We start from the raw sequence: 23,905 nt of genomic DNA on the forward strand, positions 1-23,905 counted from the left end.
TATCCCCGACGTCTAAGAGGATTGGTGCCGTTAAGACGTTTAGAATGAGAAGTGTTGCATTTATCTCCCCCACATCACCAAAACAATAGACCACATCATCAATAACATTTAGCCTGATGTCAATTCAACTAATCATTCTAAAAAAAGAGCCAACCTTTAATGCTTTTGTCTTTTTTATGACCAGGAAGCAAAGATGTCAGATTCAGCTTTGTGTGCTCTGGGATAAGGATTCAGTTTCCCAAATGTAAAACTTTTTTTTTGCAGGACAACTGAAGGGATATTTGACGAACAGAGCAGTCTAAAGGATGTGTGAGGTGCAGTGGCAGCTGGACAGACTGACAGAGACGGACAGACAGATGAAGCAGACACAAGGACCACAGCGCTTTGCTTTCTGTGCCAATCAAATCAACACCTTTAATAAAGCTTATAGATACCAAACTGCAATACAACTTTATGAAAAAAATCTCACAGATCACACAATTTTCAATGTACAAATGCTACAAAACAACGGTTTGCAATCCAGGCAATAAAAAAAACACCATAGAAATCAGTATAAACTCTTCTTAAAAAACAAAGGCAACTTTGCAGAGAAGCCAGCAGCAAGAGAGGTAGAGATGGTCGCGCTCAAGCACAGTCTGAAAACAGCTGCCGCAGCGGAACGCAAACAAAGACACAAGCTGTGACGAGGCTCAAATTGTGACACGTTTTTTTTGTCTGACTCAACAGCGAGGGGCGAGGAGCTGTAAGATTTGGTCAGTAACCTTGGTCGAAGGAGTCGTCAGAGGAGCTGAGGCCCGCTTCCTCCAGCAGCAGGGATAAGTGCTTGTGTTTCTTTTTCTGAGACTTCTGACTGGACAGCAGGGATGTCGGCGATGATGCGGGCCGCCTCTTCCTGGTCAGGTTGCCGTGGGAACGTGTCCCTGAGAGAGGGGGCCAGCCCCCTCGAGCAGAATTGTGTTCCTCTGAATCTGAGTCTGGTGCAGAGAAAGTACAGTTAATAACCTGATGGGACTGACCCTGTTAAACAACTGAGCACCACAACCACTCAAGAAGCAGTTGTGTACGATCACCAAGTACGTGCTGCATGCTGGTCTTAGTTTACCACTCACTCTCAGGTCAGATGAGGAAATATTCTCCATAAACAAGATAACAGTCTTGAGTGCGAGGTAGAATACTTTTATAACAGGACTAACCTACAATTATGTTTTTAAAGGTCGAGTCTGCCATTGTCTATATTTTTCTTAATGTCAACAAATCAAATGAAAACAAAACGAACAATTTTCTAGTCCATTGTTTAATATTTTCCCACTTCCGTTCCTGCTCTGTGACCATTAGTTTTATTCTTAAAAAAGGTTCAATCATTTCCTCGAACAGCAGGGAACTGCAGTTTTTAGAAAATGGGACTGCGATGTTAGGAAACTATGCAGTTGTTTGGGACTATTTTAAGCAGATGAATACACATTTGGTGTTCTGGTGAGTAATTATGACATTAAGACTGTGATAGTGAGTCTGAGTCAAAAGAAACTAAATATATTTACATTTAAAATAAAAGGAAGGCTCAGCTGGGTAGTGAAACTTTCAGAAAACATAATCATGAACAGGATCAAAACTTATACTTATGGGGGACTTTTCAGCTGTGGATGTTTACTCATCTGGTGTCTGGTGAGTCACAGTGGCTCATTGTTGGATTTTTAATAGTTTTTGGACAACTGCTAAACACTACAGCACAGATGAATGAGCTATATCAGGCTTTGGACACACAAACACATAGTGCTGTCAGAAGGATCAGTTAATTTTTGGTTTCTTTCTTTTCATGGTATTTGTTGACAATAAGAAAAGTATAGTTTGACAAAATAATCCACAATAATTTCCATTTAGCATCTTTTCTGGAAAACTAGAGAGCAGACTTTAAATTAAGATTATTTTGTCAAACTACAATTACCAACATCTAACAAACATTCCTGCTGTACAGAAATGTAGTCCTGTGCCAGTCTTGTCACTTTGAAAGTGCGTCACCTGCAACTCAGTTACTGGGATTCTATGAGTTCTCATCTGACGACATCAGCCACATAAAGCTGTTAATGTACTCACTGTTGGAGCAGCTGCTGAGCTCTGATCTCATGGAAGAGAACAAAGCAGTCTTCTTCTGACCTTTCACCTTCCGGACGGTCTCAGAAACAGAAGCTTTGGCTGCCACCTTGTGCTTCCCTCCTTTAACGGACGAGTGGATGCTGCGCTCCTTCATCCTACTGTCTGTGGACTTGCCCTTGGACTTGTCTAATTTGGAGTTGGATGAAAGTTTGCGCGATGCGCCAAGTGAGCTGAGCTGCGAGAGCGACAGGGCTCTGTCGAGGTCTGATGCCAGCTGCTCCTGCTCACACACCTGGCCGCGCTTCGCCTTCAAGACCTGACAACACACGCAAACAGAGACACCTTATTAGTCATGACAGCAATGGCACAATTCTACAGCAAAATTAAAAACATGGCCTTCCAGGTGGCTTACCTCCAGAGCGTGACTGGTGGACGGCTCCTGGTCATTCCAGCTCTTCTTCTTCTTTTTCTTCTTTTTCACCTTCACTCCTCCACTGCCAGCCTCCGTCTCCTCTTCTTCTCTGGACAGTCGGAACCTCTTCCTCTGTCCATCCCCAGCCTCAGAGTCCTCAGAGTACTGCACCGACCTACCAACCCTGAGACATCGGAATATTTGCACTTCATGTAAAGCACATAAAACCAAAGACCACACGAAAAAAACTAAAAAAATTGTAAGATTTCACTCACTTTCCAGGCCGGCTGTCCAGTTTGGCAGGTGTGGTCAGGTGTTTCCTCTTCCTGGGTCGCCCTCTGCCCCGTCTGGTGAGACTCCGCCTCTCATCCTCCTGCTGCTGCCGCTCACTAACACATGCATAAAAAAGTTAAAGGTGTGTGCTTGTCTGGGGTGGAGATGTGGGAACATTATAATGCAGGTGTGTTTCAGTGTATATTAATAGCAGCGGTGTGATTAATTAATCTTGTATGTGGTTCTTACAGCTGTGTGATGTAAGACTCACCGCTTGTCTCGCCGTCTCTGCAGCTTGCTAAGATCTCTCTGTTTCTCCTTGTACGTCTTCTGCAGCTCGGCCAGGCGAACACGGTATTCCACTTCCACTGCGTCAAGCACGTCCACGGACATTTTACTGTAAATCTGTAGACAAAAGGGAAAAGTGTCACAACGCTTCTCAAATGGACACATTTAAGTGGTCATCACATTTGTCTTGGTCTTACCGGCTCCTCCTTCCTCTGCCTCCAGCTGTACTTCTTGTCAGGGTCCAGTGTTCTGGGCAGATCGATGTGCGACTGCTTCTCGATGGCCTCCAACAAAATCTGTCTGCTCGCTTCAAGAAGACAGTCCAGACCCTCCAACGTCAGATCTGGAGGTGAAGCAGAGTATATTTAAACATTAGAGTAGTATTATTCTCAATTCCCCTTCTCTCTCTCTCTTCTCGGACCCTCATGTCTACTCACCTTGCTCCAGGCTCATGTGCTCCATCTCCTGCTGGGCCATCTGGCTGAGCAGGGCCATCCCCTCCAGGGCCACCATCTCCAGAGCACCTGCATCCACTGGAGGGTTTTCTATCTGTGGTAAGAGTGTCGGGGCAGGTGGGGTGCTGGGGCGGGCCTGGGCCATCTCACTGGCTGTCAGCAGAGCCAGCATCCCCGCCATAGGATCCTCCGGACCGAAGATCAGCGGGAGTGGTGAGATGGAGGGGGGAGGAGGACAAACTGGTGTTTCTGTGACACTTTCTTTCTGACCAGGAATGAGCAGGTTCATTGGAATATCAGGTCGTTCTTGTTCACACACAGCGCTGGCTGTTTGCTCTCGTGACGCACACACTTGAGACAATTCCTGGCTGTCTGAATCTGCTGTGATGCACGCTGGATATCGTTCTGGATCCTTGATGATCTCTGGTTTAGGCTCGGCTTCTAGGAGCGGAGGAGGCAGGGGGTATGCTGCCTGACAGGAGTAAGATGACACCTCCATTTTGATTTGCCCTCCTTCCTTCTCTTCCTCCCTGACTTTTTTATGTCTGTCATCTTGTTGCGTCGGAGGGCTGGGGACATGCAGAGGTAGCGGTTGAGGCGTGGGCTTAGGGGCTTCCCTGTCTCCATCTCTGTCCTGGCTGGGTAGCACAGGGCTGCAGCTCCGGCGGAGAGGACCCAGAGGCTCTGGTGTCATGTCAAGCCGAGGCGGCTCCACACCGGGTTCCTGCTTGAGAAAAGACCCGTTCTTTGACTGCTCTAGTTTCTGTGGTTTGACGTCTGCCTCCTGCAGTCGTGGATGCAGGTGGGCTGAGGGCAAAGGGGCAGCAGAGGCAGGAGAGCGGGTGCGGTGGGGTGGGACAACTTCTGTGTTGGCCGCTGTGGGTGCTGGGATATGATAGGGGGGGAAAGGTGAGCCAAATGGGGCGGTGATGGACTGGTAAGGGTAACCTGGAGGGAGATCTGGCGTTAAAAGAAAACAGAAATTACAGTCATGAATGTAAAGAAGATTGAGTTAACATGAGGCCAAGCAGCTCTGGTTAAGATTCCTCAGGACTCACCTGAGTAGATTCCTTGAAAGGGTGCTGAGGAGGTCTTCTGTCCCCCCCTCTGCTCCCTCCGCCCAACTTCCACCTCCTCGGCCGCCTCCTGTTTAGGACGCCGCGGGGAGGACGTGAGTGGAGAGGCCGAGTGGGGGGAAGGCGTGTGAGGCAGGGGCGTCGGTGGGTGAGACATCACTCTCTGCCCACCATCCTCTGACTTGAGGGTGGTCACAGGTGAGGGCAGCGGAGGCAGCGGGGTGAGGGAGGAGGTAGACGGGGTTGGGGAGCGAGAGGGAGGGGGAGGTTTGCGCGGGTGCAGGACAGGTGAGGGAGACGGGGAGGATATGGAGGAGGGGCAGGGCTTGGGGTCGGCGTTCCGCTTGTCTGCTTTGTCTTCCATCTCTGGCCGGTGCTCGCTGGCCTTTAAACGCTCCTGAAACACAGCAGAGGAGACGGCTTTGTATGCTGTGTCCGTCATGTGACATACTTTGCTTCAGGGTATAAATATCGTTGTGTGGTTGCATTGTTTAGACTTCCTTCAATTTCTAGTTGTGCAGCTGCAGGATGTGCTGTTCTCTGAATATGCTGCACACCTTATTTTCTCATAAAAATATGTCTCCTGGTTGTATACATCGTCAGGTAATATTCTATATATTTTATTATTATGAACAAATCCCATGAACAACAATGAATGGATCCAGTACTGTGTGTGTATCTGAAGTAATATACATGTAGCTTATTCCTCTGTTCCACAGAGCTCTGCTGCTGTCACACATATAACATAAAGGGGCCACACTGGGTGACATCTTCCTTTATTACCATTACCGTGAAAAAAACATGGCTTGATTGTGTATGTATTTTGTCTCATTTCGAGTTCTACTTGCTTGATGTAATATGTGTTTGTAAAGACAGCTGTATTATGCACACAAATATCTCATACAGCTGCAGGACTGCTTTGCTTCATTCCATGTGTAGCTATGGGAAGTCCACTTACAACTAGCTGTGCGTTCCTCTGCAGCTCTAAGACCTGAGCCGTGTGCTGCTGGATCATGAGCAGCTCCTGCTGCCGGAGCATCTGCTGCTGGGAGAGGAGCTGGAGCTGGGCTGCGTGCTGCAGCGAGCTGCCCGTACCGTAAACCCCCGACCACACCGGGCCTCCACGCTCCAGCACATCACCTCCTGCAGAGCAATGGACAAGGGCACAGGGAACAAAGGACAAAAGATTTCAACTTGTCGTGTTTATAAAGCATTTTTTGCTATCAAAGTTGGTAAAAAGCAATATTACGCAACAAACAACTGGCATCCATCTACAATAACATATGGAAGCTGTCGATACCACTGAATATGATTTTATTTGTTTACAGTAATTGTAATCCCAACATCTGTTTCAAACTGAATGTAGAAATACTTCATTTTCTTGCCAAAGTGCAACAAATGTTAAAAATAAAAGAATAGGCAAACTAAAACCATGTACCTATACTTTAGATTAAATGCATACAAGCATACAGAGGGAGCAGCTTTCATACCGTAGTGTGGCAGGTGTTCAGTGGGAATGACTATTAGCTGTCCAGACTGTGGGTCCCTGGCAAACTGGTACGGAGGGGGCAAGGAGCCTGGCAGAGAGGGTGCGTAGCCTGGTGGGAGGGTCTGGTGAAGTGAGGAAGGACCCAGGCCTGGATGGGAAAGGAGGGGGACAAATGGGTGGAAGTGGAAAGAAAAAGTGTGAAAAATGTTAGAGACTGAGAAAGTTAGACGAGAGAAAAAAATCTCAGCCAAGTTAAAACTAACATTTACTCAGCTACATTCTTCACCCTATATATAAATATATATATATATATACCCAAATTGTAGCCATAATGGAGTTAGAGTTATACCAGTGAGAACACTGTTTTTGAATTTCTTTTTTGCCCCGTTGGTCTAGACAGAGCTGGTCCTTGGGGAAATCTGTGTACACATGTGTGGTTTCCATATTTTCTGATGTGTGCGCAGTTATGTGTACGCTCACATAAGTATGTGAGTCTTGATGCTGTTGGAGGAGCAGGAATGTCCTGCCAAGATCAGGAATGTCTGAGGAACTTAACCCCTGGAGGCTGCTGCTGGACTAGCCACTTGACAGTTAGACAACAACTCCTTTTCTGTTACGCCGATGAGAACAGGCTACACAGGCACATGTAGAATTTTGCAAGCATGCCACGTGCTGGTGTTGAACTGATTTAGACTCTTAAATCTACAGCACCGCATTAGATAAAAGGTGCTGCTCCATGTAATACACTGAAAACTACTGTAATACTAATGCTTTGTGTCGCATGCTGATGTACCTTTTCATATGTGTTTTTCATAACTAGATTTAATGATGTTGTGATGAACATATTATGGAAATATAATCTTCAAATAATACAATGGTGTGTTGCCATACTACAAGCTTTTAAGCATTTTTTTTCAAAAGCAGTTAATTTGCCAATTTGTTTCTGATCAACTGTTAATTACAAACATTTAAGCTTATTGTGACATCATCAAATTACTTGTTTTGTCTAACCAATAGGTATTCAAATACCTATCACATTTAAAAAATTAAAATCAGCAATCTCATAATCTTAAAACTTTTCTCACGATACAAGCTCTTAACATTCCTTGTGACACACGTTTCATATAATGGCTATGTTTAATAATTTGTGGAACATCTGAACATGTGCTTGCAGCAGTTAACAAGTGTCGTCAGTCACGTGCACATCAGTGTACCATATGGTGAGCTGGAGAGCCAGACTGGAGGGGCTCCAGGCCGGGGCATCCAGGGGTGAGAGGTTAGAGTTGAATGGTCAGGCGGCCATCGCCCCGCCCCTGCCAGTGCAGCCCCGCCTGTCACCATAAGGTTGGGGGTCATGAGGCTGGGAGTCATCATACTGGGTGTCAGGCCGCTAGACAGCGGGGCCGGGTGCATCTGAGTAAACTCTGCCAGCTCCTTGGACTCTCTGGAAGAAAAAGAAACAAACTTTTTTTTAAACAAGTGACTGAAAATGGAAAGTTGAGAGCATATTTCCAGGTTTGGGTCAATGTGGATAAACTGTAAGCCACACCCCCTTACCTGAGCACTTTCTCCTGCTCGCGCTCAAGTCGGCCGGCCAACAGTCTGTCATCATGATGGCGAGCGCGCTCCTCCCCTCGCTCCTCATCTGTGATGGGTTCAGGCACAGAGGGGGGAGAAAGAGATTAGATAAAGATGTTCAGTCGCTGCATCGCTGGCTTGAGTGTTTAAACCCTGATCCCACATGAAATATACATTAAAGAAAAGGATACAAGCTGTGAAAGATGATACGCTGGACCGTTGAGAGCAACGCTGGAAAAATATGTGGTGAGAAGAGACGAAGTGGGTGACGGCGGGGGGGGGGAGACGAGGTGGCACTGGCTATGTAATGGTGACATGACACGGCATGTCAAAACGAGAGGAGAGGCTAAAAATACAATGTTGGGCCGCAGCCCGAACACAAAGAGCGTGTGCACACATACTGTACAAGCACACACACAAATGGAGTGACAGCTCTCACTCCGAGTGTCAGCTCTTATCAGTTATTAGTCTAGTGCCACAGGAGATGTGTGAACATACCACTACTGCCTTACCACACACACACACGCACACACACACGGCAAAACCCATCCTGCTTACTATGAGGGCCGATGGCAAAAGACAAGAGATGGAGAGCAGTACAAAAAAAGAAGGAAAGCAGCAGCAGCACTCAGCCGAGCAATCCAGAATAAACATGAGGATCTCCTCCTTGCGCTCTTCCCCTGTTAACCCTCTTCCATCCCATCCACACTGACTGAAGGTCCCAGAGCTGCAGAAAGGTTTTATACAAGTGTGCTGAACCCTTCAGTTGTGCTCGAGTGTGTGTGTGCGTGTGTGTGTGTGCAGCCCGTAAAGGGACAAGAGACTTTAACAAACCCTGACATGCTCCGCAGGAAAGGTTTCAAGACTGTTACCAAGGTTACAGGGAGTCTGTCCCACATGCTATCCTCTCTGCATCAGAAAGCCAGCGATTAGCGCTGCACGCCCCCTCTCTCTGCCCGCTCCTCCCTCCACCTCACACTCTCTTTTCACTTCTTTACTTCCCGACATACCTCTCTCTTCCCGTCTATCAACCTATCGATCTACGTCCGTCCCTTATCATTAACCTATCCTTCTTCTTCTCCTTCCTGCTTCCCTCCATCTACTCATCCATCTACTCGTGTTTTCTGTGTAAATCCTCAGCTGTTTATTTAGAGCTCTTCTTAGCGTGAGGGGCTGATGCTATTAGACCAATCACTCTGCTCCAGCACGGAAATGAATAAACGCCCCCATCAGGGATGCAAGTGCGCGCACACATACACCTTTAGTATTTTACTGATACACACAATTCCTCATACACACACACACATACACACGCACGCACACACACAGTCCGTCACTCTCAAGACTGATCCATTGCTTAGCAACGCACCCATGGTCTTATTGTAATTCAAGGCTTGTTTGTAGCTTTTAGCTGCACTCTGTAATGACATGTTTAATGCAGAGAGGGTGGAGGTGGGGTTGGGGAGGTGGAGCTGAAGAAAAGAGTGGAGAAAGAGCGGGGGGCCTGAGGTGGGACAAGGAGGGAGTGTCGCCACAAAGAGACCTTCTCAGAGAGGAAGGAAGGGCGAGAGACATTCAGCCAAAAGAAAAGAGCAGGAGAGAGAGAGGTGAACTGTGGGAGGACGGAGAGAGAAAGAAGAGAAGAGAAACAGAAACAAGGAGAAAGACAGAGCGATGAGAGGGAGCACAGTAGCTGAATGACCTTGACGTACGAGAATAGAGCGCTGTATGGCAGGAATTGCTATGCAGCGCGGAGAGCCAACACGCTCGCCAAAAAAGGAGCCTTTCAACAAAATACAACCCATGACATAATTAGTAATTTGGGGAGAAGGGGTGGGTGGGGGGGTTGTTTTTACTATTCCAATCACGTTACATGCATGAACACCTCAAAGTCAAACAGGACTGTGGAAACATGACTGTGATCCGAAAGAAAATGAATCCTCCATTATTCATGGGAACCGAAATGAGGAATCATTTGCTCTCGGTTCATTTAACTAAGGGGATCTACGTTCCCCGCAGTGTGATTCTGAGCGAAGCCACAGCCGAGAGAGTTGAAAGCAAAAATACATTAGAAAAATGTTTCCAATAAGGGAAGTGCACTTGATTTAACTTGCCAGAAACTATAAAAATATAAAATGACTTCTTTGATTGAGTGAATGTCACCACATGATTCTGGGCAGGTCTTTCTAACCTATATTCAATCAGAATGCATCTAAAAAAACTGTACTCTTTTCATACACGACACACAATGGAAATGATTCACATGAAGGAAAACAAAAAATTTAAAAAGAAGGTTAGGAAAAAACAACGCATGAATGTAGCATTGATAACAGTGTTTCGGTGACTTTTCTGGCACTTTCTGACATGCGGTAGATTGTTACCTTTAATAGCTGATTGCAGCAGGGTCCTCTGTGAGTCTGAAGGTCCGCTGGTCTGTTTACTGGTGCTCACACTGTCTCTCTGCCGGGCCACAGCCACAGCAATACCAACTGGAGGGTGGCGCACCTCTCCCTCCCCCTCTCGGCCAAAGGAGCGGGCGCTGTCTGGCCGCTCCTGCTCCCTCTTCAGCTGAGGAGGCACCCTCAACGCCCCTGAAGCACCTGATCCAACTGAAACCCTTTCCCTGTCTCTCTCCCGCTCTCTCTCTTTTTCCCTCTCTCTTTCCCGCTCCCTCTCTTTTTCCCTCTCCCTCTCTCTTTCAGCCTCTGTCACGATGCTACCAAGACCCCCAAAGGGCCCTCGGCCGTCTGCAGCGTGCCTTGTGGACCCAGGACCCTCAGCTGCAAAGTTTCCACTGTATTTAATCAGACTCTGCATGGCTGAAACCTCTGTGGGCTCTGAACCTGCGCCCCCGCCTCGCTCTCCACCACCTGACCCTCCAGGTCGGTAAAGTGTCGATGGGTCCAGGTAGCGTCTCTGACTCCCCTCCTCGCCTACATGCCCGTGTCCGTGTTGGGAGGGGTGTGTTTGTGGGGAATGGCTGTGGGTGGAGTGTGTGTTGTTGCTGGGCCGGTGGCTCGTGTGAGGCGAATGAGACATCTGTGTGTGTGTCTGCTGGCTGTGGGTGGAGGAGAGTGTGTGTCCATGTTGGGCCGCCAGGGCAGCCATGTGACTCGTGGCATAGTTGGCTAATGGGCTGATGGTATTCCACTTAGGCTCCGCCCCTCCTCGCTCTATGCCCAATCGGAGCGAGTGTTTAGGGATATCCCTGGTTTCCGGGCTGAACCTTGATTGACTGGAGGAGTAAGAAGCATCCTGTCCTCGTTTACCAATGGAACCATTGGAACAAATGACAGAGCCTTCTTCTCGTTGATTGCCTGATTCGCCAGACTGGGAGAGTCGAGGGTGCTCAAGGCTCCTTTCAGGAAACCTGTAGCTCTCCCTCTCCCTGTTTCTGTCCCGCTCTCTGTCTCTGTCTCTGTCCCTGTCCCTGTCCCTGTCCCTATCTCTGTCTCTGTCTCTGTCTCTGTCCCGGTGTTTGTCACCGTGTTTGTTGTCACGGGCTTGCGAGGCGATCTGGATGGGCCCAGCCCGCTCGTCGTATACCTCCACAGAAGGCACATATGTCGGCGCGATGACTCGTTGCTCTCTGCAAGGTTCTCTGGGCGTGGAGGGGTGGGGCGGGCCAACGGCAGAGGGCTGAAGCGTAGTAGGATGGGCGTAGGAGATGTGGAGGCCTCCGGTCGACGTGGCTGCAGCGTCGCTCCTCCTGTGTCTTTCTGAGTGAGAGTTTGAGTTATTCGAGTTCGCGTTAGAGTTATGGTGGTGTCGAGAGGCCCCCTCTTCATCCCGAACCCCTCTGTCCATTTCTGCTCCATGAAATCTGCTCCCACCACCACCACCCGAAGGGAAGGATGGCCGTGGAGGCGACGGCCTGGGTCTGGGCTCTGCTGAAGGTTGGGAGTGTGACTTTTGCTGGTGGTGGTGAGGATGGATGGACCAAATATCTCTCTCGGTGTCCCTGTCCCTCTCTCTCTCTCGTTCACCGCTCCTCGCCCTGCGGTCCTCCTCGCTCCTGCCGTCCTGTGTCAGGTCCACCACGCTATGCGGTCTCTGCTCCTCTCTCGATCGCTCTCGCTCTCTGTCCCTCTCTCTCTCCCTCTCCCCCCGGTAATGCCGGTCTCTCCCCCCGTCTCGGGACGTCCTCTGAGGGGGTGTGGAGCTGGACGGGGCAGTCGGCGGTGCAGATGGGGGATGGAGGGGTAATTGGCTCAAGGAGGCTGGCAGGTAAAATCCATCTAAAAAGACACAAAATGCATGTCATGTGAGTCTAAAAACAAACAAAAAAACAACAACACACACAAACACACACTACATTATATAACCTGAACAGATGAAGATTCAAAGGTGAGCATAATAAATATTTAAATGTCGACTTGCCAGAAAAATATAACAGTTACACAAGCTGACAATAATTCTACAACAGTCACATCCAGGAGGAGCAAAACGATACATTACACTAAAACTGGTCCTCCTGTCAGCTGAATGTTGCCCATTTCTGGCCCTGTTCCACAACATACTTCTCACTCAATGAAAACAAACCCCACGTGAACTCGTGTGGGAGTGTGTGTGGACACTTAATTCAGCCACTTGTCTCTGTGAATGTGGATGGTGACAGCGACTGACCTTTATGTGAGTCGTAGAGAGGATGCTGGGAGAGCGAGGGAGGGTCCAGGTGCCCCAGAGACAGGTAGGGGCTTGAGTACAGGCTGCTCGGGAGAGGAGGGTAGCCTAGAGACACACAAACACAACATGTCACACAATCTAGTTAACACAGAAATATAACTATGCAATTTCTCGTCCTCCAAATACTATGGCTTCTATTTAAAGCTACTGAACAACTCCTGGGATTTAAAAGCAGCTCGTGTAGTCAAGCCACAAACAGAATATTGGCACTTACATCGCCGACAGGAATGAGGCGACTTGCAGAAAATGAACTGGCAATTACTTGGAAAGCTTCAGCTTCTCAACTGTGAGGATTTGCTTCTTTTGTCCAGTTTTTATTAATGATAACGAAATGTCTTGTGGGCTGCAAAAAATCTGAAGATGGCAATTTTGATCTCTCACTTTTTTCCAACATTTGATTGACAGACCAAATTGTTTATGGAGACAAGTATGGACAGAGTAACTAATAATGAAATAAAATATGTCACTGAAGCCCTACTTACATCCTCCTGAAGTGACTGAGTCATTTGAACAGAGCCATAAACAGAGGATGAGGTTGGATTGCTGATTGTTGCATCATATGGAGTAAAGCAACTCACCTATTAAATAAATGCATGTCACCCCGGGTTACTGGTAGGAAACTGGTGCTTTCATACTCAGTTGTCAGTTTATTTAAACAAATTCAGTCCTGCAATAGATCATACCTAATTGAAGGCTATGATGTATATTTTTAGAGATGTGTCGACTGAATTGTATGTGCGTACTGCATTATATTGAGTTATTGATAGATATATTGATTCATTATCACAAGGGTATTCAGACCCATGTTGCCAATTATTTTCTTTATTGATATATCCAACAATTATTTTCTCAGTATATTAATTGTTTTGTCCCCAGAGTGTCAGCAAAAAACATTAACAGCCTGTCATATGAACCAAGAGTTTATAACAACATATGACAACATAACGACACATTATGTCACGGAAAACAAGGGAAAAACAATGATCAGTCAGATTTGAAAGAATATGATGTGCCAAAAGTTGGCAATTCATTTTCTATTGATTAACCGAGGGATTACTCAACTTGTACCCTGAGCTCCAACTCAGACAAGTCAGCAGATGTGAGAACATGTAACATGTAAACCAGATCGGACCACTTTGAAATCATACTAAACTTTGCACACTGGCGTTAACAGTTGACCCCGCGTCACCTGCAACAATGAGTTTTGTTGGTGAGGTCGGCTTGAGGTTGATGTTGGGCGAGAGTCTGCCCGACAGCCAGCTGCTGCTCTTAGAGACCAGATCTTAATATAGACAAAGCCTTGCGCCTGGTGTAATGCTTTGGATTTCTGTGTCAGGCCTGAGCTGGGTGCAACCCCAATGCTGGCTGGTGTCATTGCGTCAAGCCACATGTAATAAAAGAAAGACCTGTGCCCACCCAGAGAGAGGGTGAGACATTCCATGTTCCCACACACTCTGGCCATTCCAAGGAAAATCAAAGACGCCGCACCCATTCCAGCGCAGAGTGCCGGGGAGCAGAGCCCAAGTATAAATCTGTCTCAGTCTCTGTTTTTTGAGAGGCAGAAATGGAGAAGCCTGAAGAGGCGGGAGGTGGGGGCGTCAGCGGTTAGAGGAAGGCGCAAGGAGACAGAACTATAAGAGGAACGATGTGACGGGTGTACAGGCATGCGGGATAGGTTTCTTGCAAAGCGTCCTCTAACCACGGCTAACAGCTAACCTTGATCTACTACAGCTTTGATTCAGGGTTCCTGTGCAGCTATGGTGCATCCCAGGCATATCCAAAGGCTGCAGCCCAGAAACGTCTCCAGCTTTAGTAACTTTAGCTGCTATTAGAGCCAGCCAGCAGGTATTAAGAACCGTTTTTAGGCTGTGAAGATTTCTATTCATATCAGTGAAAGTGGATTCTGTTGCTCCTTCAGCCAGCAGGAAGTTTGAGCTTCTTTAGCTTCAGATACAGTTTAGCCTGAATTGAGGCTGCAGTAAGTCGAGCGTTCCAAAGTCCATCCATCCTTTATCCTTCCTGCTTCGGCTGAATTTAAAGTCAAACAGGATGTGTCTTGGCTGGGCTGACGCTCAGAGCCGGTGGGTAAGACATCAACGTGTGTATTTCAATGTATAATTTGAAAGGTGCAACCCTTCAGAATTGCAAAAAAACTGTTCTTGGTACTTTTCATGTTTAGCATTTTTCTACAATAGTCTAAAGGTTTTTACAGTCTGTAATTAGCTCTCAATTTAACAGCTGTGATTGCTGGTGGTGGAGTCCGCCACACACACAGGGGGTTCACAGGAACAAGGCATGCATACAATTTAATTTAAATCGCAGGCTTCCATATATTTGCATATAGGTACTCCTTAAACACGAGTTCCTGTATACGAATATATGGAAGCCTGGGATTAGTAGAAAACATCTGAAAAAACAGGCTAGCCTGGCTCTGAAAGTAAAGTGCACATACCAGCAATTCCAAAAGGTCACCTCTTCACACATTATACCATGTTTGTTTAATCCCTTTTATAGTTTTATGGCTCTGAGTGGCTGTCAGGGAACCACCAGAAGTTACTACTCCGACTATTGCAGATAATCATAGGTGCAATCATGTGCCGGAATCATCCCTGTAGGGAGTAAGATTAAGACTAAATCTTAAAAAAAAAAACGAATCGCACACAATCTGATTTGCCGTGTTTGGAAAAGCACTGAACAAGATCTGTGTCACACAGGAGATGCGATCAGCTTTTAAATGAATCCTAAATAGAATCTGTTCGCCCTTCTCCCTTTACCTTGACAAAATGCACTGCGGGATACGTTTCCTCCCATCTGACCTTCTACTCCAGCGAGATTTGATAACAGGACACAAAAGGACAGGAGGGAATGAAGAGGAAACAGAGATTCAATCACTTACTGAACAGACCTTAAGAAGAGTACAGAGAGGTCCAAGGAAAGGACAAAAACACACACATACTATCTATATATATCTCTATCGCTATCTCTCTATCTCTCTACATATACACACACACACACACACACACACACACACACACACACACACACACACCTGTGTGTGTCTAAAACTGTGTACATAAGATAGGTCAGGAGAGAGATGTTGTGGAAAAGTAGGGCAGGTGAGAGACACAGACAGAGACAAAGTGCATGCTGGACAGGAAGCTCAAAAAAAGAACAAGAGGGAGGAAGATAGATTACAGTAACGCATGACAGGCAAAAGTAAGAGACAGGTGGAGGACGGAGAAAACGAGACGCATATAGGACAGAGCCGGGAGCACAGCCACCAGCAGAGAGACAGAAATGGAACAGGATCCCACTGGTGTAAGCAATGAAACAGAGAGGAACGAGCCTCCTGGGCTTTGGACAGGAGCTCACTGTGACAAATGTCATGAGAATATGATGTCGCCTGTGTCTTCAAGCATCTGAATTATGCACCGAGACAGAAAGGAGGAGAGAAACAGGAAGAGAAAGCAAAAGAAAATCCAAGTGTCTTCGAGGAGAATGGTGATTTACCTTCATGAGCATGTGACGCCCACAGCTGAGCCATCTGCAGACCGCTGGGATTGGCCGATCTGTACGATGGGTCAGAGGTCAGGGGGGAGGGGCCGGGATAACCTGATAGGAAGGGACTGGAGCCTGCCGGGAAGGCATCGCCTGGGAGGGAGAACGAAGGTCGTCAGTCACCCTCATACCCACAAGAACCAAACTCGACAAACACTATTGATTTAAACTGTACATGCTGTCACTTTCCTCTGTGTGTGTGTGTGTGTGCGTGTGTGTGTGTGTGTGTGTGTGTGTGTGTGTGTGTGTGTGTGTGAGAGAGAGTGAGATGTGCACAATCGATACATGCTGATGGTTCTATGCTGAAGCAGTCTGTTGTAATCACATTATTACTGAGCCACCATGCACTCTGTTTCCATGAGACAGACCACAGACAGACTGTACACAGAAGAAAAGGACAGTTAATGTAACCACCAACTAAAAACCACAGTTGTCACAGCAGGAGAGAACCAAGAGGGGCAGTCATGAGGCTACTCGCTCTTCTGGGAGGCACTGATTGGACGGAGCATTTAGGGACTCGTGCACAGTTGGATTGGATCAGATCAGCAAGTACGCTCTCTCGATAGATACGGATAATCAGATCCTTCCCTGTTCAGGGATTTCATTTGTTTATCTGTTGATCTACAGCTGCAACAATTTATTCATCAATTAGTTGATTGAGAGAAAATTATTTTGATACATTTTTGATAAGTTAATAAATTCAGTCATTTTCCAAGTAAAAATGCCAAACATTTTCTGGTTCCAGCTTCTTAAATGTGAGAATCTGCTGCTTTTTCTTTGTCATTTACGATAGTAAATAAAGAGTCTTTGGGTTTGGACAACACAACTTGATGACATCACTCAGACTTTTTTCTCACAATTAAACATTTTATAGACCAAAAGGACTAATCAATTAATTTTCCTGCAATAAAACAAATCTATTAGATTAGATATTAGAAAGTCCCACCCCGACTAAGTTTTTTCACTGCCAGTTTAAACAGTAAGTTGGTTTAAGATCCATTAAAGCGTACCAAGTCTTTATTTAGTGGACGTAAATCTCATGTTTTGCACTTTTTAAAAGCTGTCATGAATAAATGACTTCATATTGGCTTGCTATTATCGGCTCTTTTTATGGGTTATAATTTCAATGACAACGATATACTGTATATCATGCATGCCCACAAAGAGGCAAAAAATCTTCTAAATTGAGAAGATTCAACCTGAAAGTGTGTGTGAATTTTTACCATTTCTGCTTGAAAAGGATTGAATCTGTTACTGAGTAACTTTTCTGTCATATGACTGTTGCATCATTTCAGCTCTACTTTGTACATTGCTTAATGTTTCGTCACAAAACTTACTGTTTTACATACTGTCGATCCTTCAGTGAGCAGAAAACTTACTGGGACACATTCATAATGGTTGGTTAACACTAACGTTTTTCAATATGATAAACTTATAATTGCAGACCCAAAGAATCACACTGAACCAAATAATGTTTGCTTCAACAAATGAAAACTGACCACCACCACTTAGTTTGAATCAATTTGAACCCACAATCCAGTGCGAGGACAGTGATGTGTGTATACTCTGTTCAAAGCATGTTGACGTCACCATTAAAACCAGCTCCTTCGCGGAAACATGGACTGAGTTATCCCTCTTAAAACATTTCATATCTCGAAATGATGCCGCTATCGATTGTTTTTATTAGACTTGTTTTGACTTGACTTCACTCCCTGCATGTGTGCTATCTAACCATTAGTAAACTTTGAACCTTTGAACCATCACTGCCTCATCCAATCACAACCTCCGTAAGAGCTGGGAGAGGTTTCATGTTTAGCTGATGTTAGCCCCCACCCAGCCCATTACTGAATGCACCGCACAACCATTACCCTGATAAAACTAACCATGTGTGTAGGGGAAAGGGTGCTCTCTGTATACTGGCGAGGGGGAAGGGACTGAGTGTGTGTGTGTTTTTGTATTAGTCCTGTGGGAATCTCAGAGACATGCTGTGCTCGCTGAGTTTCCTCCTGCATCTAAATCAGTACATTAAAACCGCAGTCCGTCAGCCCCTGCACACACACACACACACACACACACAGGGCGCATTTTAAATCAATAGCAAATGCAGCTTTCCAATTAATCACAAACTGTGTACACACACACACAGAGCCTTTTTCTTCTGCTCTAAAAATTACTGTGTAGGTGGATGCTTCCACACCCAGCCTGATCACACAGATCTCTTCAAGTCTCTCCATGTGTATCTGTGTGCTACGTGTGTGTGTGTACGAGGGGGGGGGGAGTCTCTGTGTGCATAGCTGAAGTGGCTGCACTGCACCACTGTATAACCACTGACATGTGCAAACAGTTGTGTGTTGGTTTGCAGTGAATGGCCTTTGAGTCAGAGACACTGGTGGAGCTTCAAACGTGCGGCAACAAACACACGTCAAAGATACACATATGTGAAAAACACACATAAACGTGCATGTATGGATCCTCACTGTCACACCAATTGCTGGGAACATACAGACATGCAGCATGAACAACTAACCACATGTACACACAGCCTGTGATTAACCTTCAGTTAGTCTCAGTACATTAACTCTGCTGGAACACACACACATCCCATCCTGTGTGGAGCGCTGAAGAGCCACACAGTGCAGGGTTTCACCTCCAAAAAGAGACAACTTATAGTCCCATTTCTAATTAATGAACACACACACACACACACACACACACACACACACACACACACACACACACACACGGCTTGAATACTTCAGAGTCTGAGAATATTCTTTTATATTTTAAAGTTTCAACGAATGGTGATAAAATCAAGTGTTTTTTTAACAGTAGAGCGGGCGTTGAGCAGCTACTTTGGACACACTTACAATAGAAGAGTGACTGGTGTATCTGTTTACAGTGCAGCCAAACACAGTCATGCGGTTTTAATAATACATTCAGTCAATAATTTGTCTTTTTTTTCTCCATCGTGTCATGAGCGGCCACAATCTAAATTCACGCAGCACACCCTTTCTACCAGGAAAAATTAAAACTGACTCACTAGTGGAAAATACCGAAAGTGACCATGGTCTTGTCAGCTGCTGTGATTACTTTACAATAAAAAGGTTACTCACTTTTCTGCCAGTTGATGTGAACTGGCACTCATGAAAATAATACCAATATTATGTTTACTTATACAGCATGTGCGATACTACTTTCAATATTATCATGTACAATAACGTTTTATATCATGGGCACTATTGCACTGAGTCATAAGGTGCAATATAACTTGTAACTACCTTTCAATATCACTGCCAATAATATCTTTTTCTATTTTAGTTCATTTTTAATTTCCTCCTGAACTTAACTTCTTACTTTCTACTGTTATTCCATCAAGCGCTGTTTCTTTTTCATTTACTCCTTAAACACTTTAGACTTTGCATTCTTATAGAAACTCTGCCAAGTGTGTGACTCTGACCCTGGGAACCCGCTGGTTGTTACTGGTTGTACTGGAATTTCTTTTGGAGCAATCTCTGACACAAGAATGCATTAAGTTCTATTTTATCTCTTCTTATCAGCAGCAGGAGATGTTGGGTTTGAATGAGCAAAAACTTCATACATCTCTGCCATGGCTGTAGGTTGGAGGGTGATATCAGTCCGAGATAGCTACATACAATAATGCTGGATTACATGCTTTAATTATCACTTGCATGTGAAGGCAATTAATCTAGTGCTTGAGTAACAAGAGAATCTACTATAAAGAGAGGTAATTACTGAATGTTAATCTATTTAAATGCTATCGCTGAAAAGAAAACTGGCTTTAAAACACCTTTAAAACACAAAACCAAAAAAACTCAGTTGATGAAAGCTTTAAGCATTAAGGTGATTCGTGGTTTTCAGAGGAAAGCAACAACATGTTACATTAAACGATGTGTTGTGTGTTAAGCACACAGTATCCATGAATGCAGGGGTGCCCAAAGTGGGGCCCTTAGGGAATATTTAGGGCCCCTCCAGATGTTGTTTGAAAAAAAACCATTACACTAATGTTTATGCAGTGCTCTTTTTTGTGAGGTACAAATTATCCTTAATATGTAGGATCCATTATTATATTTTTTCCGTAAACTGATGTCGGCGAGCAGAGTGACACTACACAGGAGGTTATATGGGATCCTAGAACCATCTTTGCATCTTAACAAACAATACAAATTATAACCCATGACATTTGCTGACAGTTAAACTGCCTTTATGTTTCCTGTTTTTTTAAGTGTACTCATATTTTTTGACACTGATTTTTGGTGGCTGTAAAACTGATTTGTTCATTATTACTAAAATAATGCACAGGATAAACCAACCTAACCAACAATGAACATTGCTAAGAAACCCATTTCTACAATTCACTCGGTGTGTGTCGGGATACGTGCCAACAATGTTGTTCGAACAAATTGTCCTCCCCTAAAATCCATGTTCTTATTGTTACCTGGTGTCTGTGTGTGGAACAAAAATCCTAGACATACCTCCTTGACGAACACACACACACCTACTACCACCACCTGTCAAGGATGTTGAGGTCCTGGTAGGATGTCAGCAGTTTCCATTCCTTCAGGCCAAACACCAGGGTCTTTCTAACTAACACACACACACACACACACACACACACACACACACACACACGTCAAGAGGCACAGATGCCTCACTAGAGTATGGATCAATCTCAGCAGCCTACAGGCCCTTTACACACACACGCGCGCACACACACCCACACACACACACACACACACTTCATGCCAGTGATCAGGGGGAAAAAATACAATCCCCAATTCCCTTTTCCCCTTCCTGAACAGTCCGAGGGAGGAAGAAGAGGGAGGGCTGGGGCGAGGGAAAACATTTGCGCTCTTCGTTCCAGAATCAACATCCAAATGGTAGCTGAGAGGGAAATGTTTCTTTAAATGTTTTGGAATTATGCTTTCATTACCTCGCTCTCTCTTTCTCTCAGCCCTTTCCTTCCTTCCTCCCTCCCTCTCCCCTCACAACGCCTTCCCACTCCTCCTCCTCCTCCCCCCCCAAACACACACACACACAAAAACAATTTGGCTCCCACTTCACAAGACAGTTATTTTGCCATATTGGGATAAGCAAGTTGCCAAAAAACACGCTCTCTGACTCCCCAACACGTTCTAAGCCTCCATTTTCAGATCCTCATAAGAAGTGCATCTCCATATCAGAGAGGAAAAGGCCCGCTGGAGATCAATTCTGATAGTCGGTACTGCAAATCGCACACACAAACACACACACACACACACACACACAGAAAATCAGTGAAATCAAACTCAAGAACAAGAGTCTTGATATCGCAAATCGATCTAAGATGGACTGAAAGGCAACAGAATCCAAAAGCAACAATACTGGAACATGTACAAAAAAACAAGAGAAAAAAATCTCTGGTTTAAATGTATGCCACAAACACACACGCATACACAGACACACACACTCCATGAACCCATCTGTTATCCATCAGTGGCACTCAGAGCAGAGTTGCTTAGGGGGAGAAATCTCTATTGATCTCTGGTTTTTATTCCCTGCAAGAAAAAAAAACAAAAAACATTCACACAGTAAAACTCTGCAGCGCTGTCCGTCTCTTCCACAGCAAACCAGCACACTGGTAACCATTAATCCTGGCGGGTAAGCAGAAACACACACACGAACAAACAAACACACACACACACACGAACAAACACACACACACACACACACACACACACACGGGCAATGGATGTGCAGGATTTGCATGCACGTCTGGAAGCACATATCTGTCTGTGTGTGTAAGTGTTGGTTCAGGCTGAGAGCATGTGGTTAAACGTGTGACAGTTAATGATTTCAAAATGTGCACGTCTGGTTCGTCCTGTGTTCTGGAGTGTTGAGAGGAAACTGTTTTGTTTACGTGCCTCCAGTTGAGCAAACAGTTCTTTAACTTCACTTAAAATTGCCTCTTTGACAAGTTCACCTTACGACACGTCAAACTTTGCAAAACCATGGTAGGATGTGTTAAAATCTGACGTGTCTCGACTTTGTTCAGTTTGTTGATGAAGAGATTACACAATCAAGGCGTTAAGGAAATCAGATATTTTTTCGGGGAACTTTGACAAACTGGTTGCCAGGCTGGAGATAAGGTACCAGTTTGGTCAACGAAAATGACTGAAAATATATGTTCTTCAATCACCTTGTACCTTGAGTAATTGAGATATTATGCAGTTTACAGGTCTGCTAAATAATGAAAATGTGACATCATAGTATTGTTTAAAAGGTCTTAGTTTTTGCTTTATCTGATACTTTGCAGTGTTGTTGGTTCCGGTTTCGATTGTTAGATTACTGATATCTAAATATTGCTCTAACAGATGTTATTCTGGGATGCTTGTTATACTGTCCCAATTTTTAATACTGTTTTATATACTGCCTAAAAATAGTTTCCAATGACAACCTGGTAACCATTACTGTCGAGCCTTGGATTTGTTTCTTTAATAAAATGAAAAGTGACAGACTTCACATATGTTGACGACAGATGTGCACATCCGCAAATATTAATACTATGCATCTGCACGATGCAATATGCACACTTTCTACACAAACACATGGTTAAAAAGCAAATATCTCTGTGGCCTAAGAGGCTAAATGACTATTTACTCATCAGGTAGCCTTCAGACATGACACCAGGACAGTGAAACCGAAGCAGCTTGAGTGAATTCAGCCATCTGAGCTGAAACAAAGTAAATACGGGAGCAGCCTGCCACACAATGCCCACTTCAACCCCAACTAAAGGACAGAAAAGTCACAAAGTTAGTTTTGTTCTTGCAGCTCTCAGAAACCTGCTAAACTTGCTTCACGTGTGTTAGAACCTCGCAGTACCATGCTGGTGCACTCCTGTGAAGACGGCAGGTGTTATTTTGACACACTCCTCCATACCAGCAAATGGAAATGTGCTCGCAACAGACGTGTCACACACGGCCCGAATGGAATGCACAGTTGCATGGTAACATGGATACAGCAACACACACACACACACACACACACACACAGTAGTAACTACATCTACGCCTGCAGCACAGGGTGGGTCGGACTTTTGGTGGAACATGCATCTTAAACTAATAAGTGGCTTTAACGTCAGACTACTGAGGTGCTGACTGACAGGAAATAGTCTGATCTTGTGTGATGAATGTTATCAGGATGTTTCTCCGTAGTGAGACGATAGATTAAAAAAACAGAAAGGACACTGTGAGTCTGCAGCTCGTTCAGTTTTAGATGCAAAAGAGTCAAATCTTAAAGAATGCTTTAAAAATAAATTTCAGGTGTAACACAGTCAAATCTGATTTCTCACATCATGTCACTACATATTTGGAGTTGTAACTGTGCCTGGAGGAGTATGATGAACCTTATTTAATGGGACATGTAAGAGACTCAACATGCCGCCAAACAGACAGACAGAACGCAGTGTGTGACCTTTGTGTGTTGTTTGAGTTTAAGGGAGGGTTCTGGCAGAGAGAGCCACTTAGCTAATGCTTTGGGTATTTTCGACATGCCACGACACGCTCGTTTTCTCACACACACACACACACACACACACACACACACACACAAGCCTATCACTCTTATGTTTGACAGCTGTGTGTGTGTGTGTGTGTGCGTTATATATATTTGTGTGCGTGTGTGTCTGAGCAGTTTGTCTGCCTCTGACAGGTTTATTGTGGCAGGGCAGCGGTGCCTTGTGCTTTCTCTTAAGGAGCCTGTTTTCTCTCCTGAAGGATTCAATTAATCTGAGAGGGGATGTGTCCGAGCCGAGGCACATCTTCTTACACCCACACCCACACATACATACATAGGGGTAGGGGTCTGTGTCTTGAATACATATAAACACACACTCATCACATTAATTTTAACATACACAGACACACTAGGCAAGTGGAGTGGAAGACAAATTGGTATCAGCTGACATGACCCTGACCTGAATAGCATGCTGCTTGATTAACAC

General features: G+C 45.2%; 1 protein-coding gene across 3 annotated transcripts in view; it reads right to left on the bottom strand.

Moving 5' to 3' along the window:
• The window catches only part of tnrc18 (trinucleotide repeat containing 18), a 46,868-nt gene that overhangs the window by 16,262 nt on the left and 6,701 nt on the right, over nt 1–23,905 (bottom strand). The window contains exons 3-18 of one of the 3 annotated variants that reach the window (XM_030408953.1): nt 15,859–15,999; nt 15,123–15,167; nt 12,289–12,393; nt 10,044–11,900; nt 7,642–7,729; nt 7,299–7,528; nt 6,086–6,232; nt 5,554–5,738; nt 4,578–4,992; nt 3,502–4,467; nt 3,262–3,407; nt 3,048–3,181; nt 2,779–2,892; nt 2,504–2,687; nt 2,092–2,407; nt 762–974 (exon numbers count right to left, since the gene is read on the bottom strand). In XM_030408953.1, coding sequence (XP_030264813.1) covers nt 762–974; nt 2,092–2,407; nt 2,504–2,687; nt 2,779–2,892; nt 3,048–3,181; nt 3,262–3,407; nt 3,502–4,467; nt 4,578–4,992; nt 5,554–5,738; nt 6,086–6,232; nt 7,299–7,528; nt 7,642–7,729; nt 10,044–11,900; nt 12,289–12,393; nt 15,123–15,167; nt 15,859–15,999 — 5,286 coding nt within the window. Of the gene's footprint in view, nt 1–761; nt 975–2,091; nt 2,408–2,503; nt 2,688–2,778; nt 2,893–3,047; nt 3,182–3,261; nt 3,408–3,501; nt 4,480–4,577; nt 4,993–5,553; nt 5,739–6,085; nt 6,233–7,298; nt 7,529–7,641; nt 7,730–10,043; nt 11,901–12,288; nt 12,394–15,122; nt 15,168–15,858; nt 16,000–23,905 lie in introns of all 3 variants that reach the window. The other 2 variants (XM_030408952.1, XM_030408954.1) reach the window with 2 other exon arrangements.

This window comes from Sparus aurata, chromosome 23, assembly GCF_900880675.1.
Source record: "Sparus aurata chromosome 23, fSpaAur1.1, whole genome shotgun sequence".
Classification (NCBI taxonomy): Eukaryota; Metazoa; Chordata; class Actinopteri; order Spariformes; family Sparidae; genus Sparus; species Sparus aurata.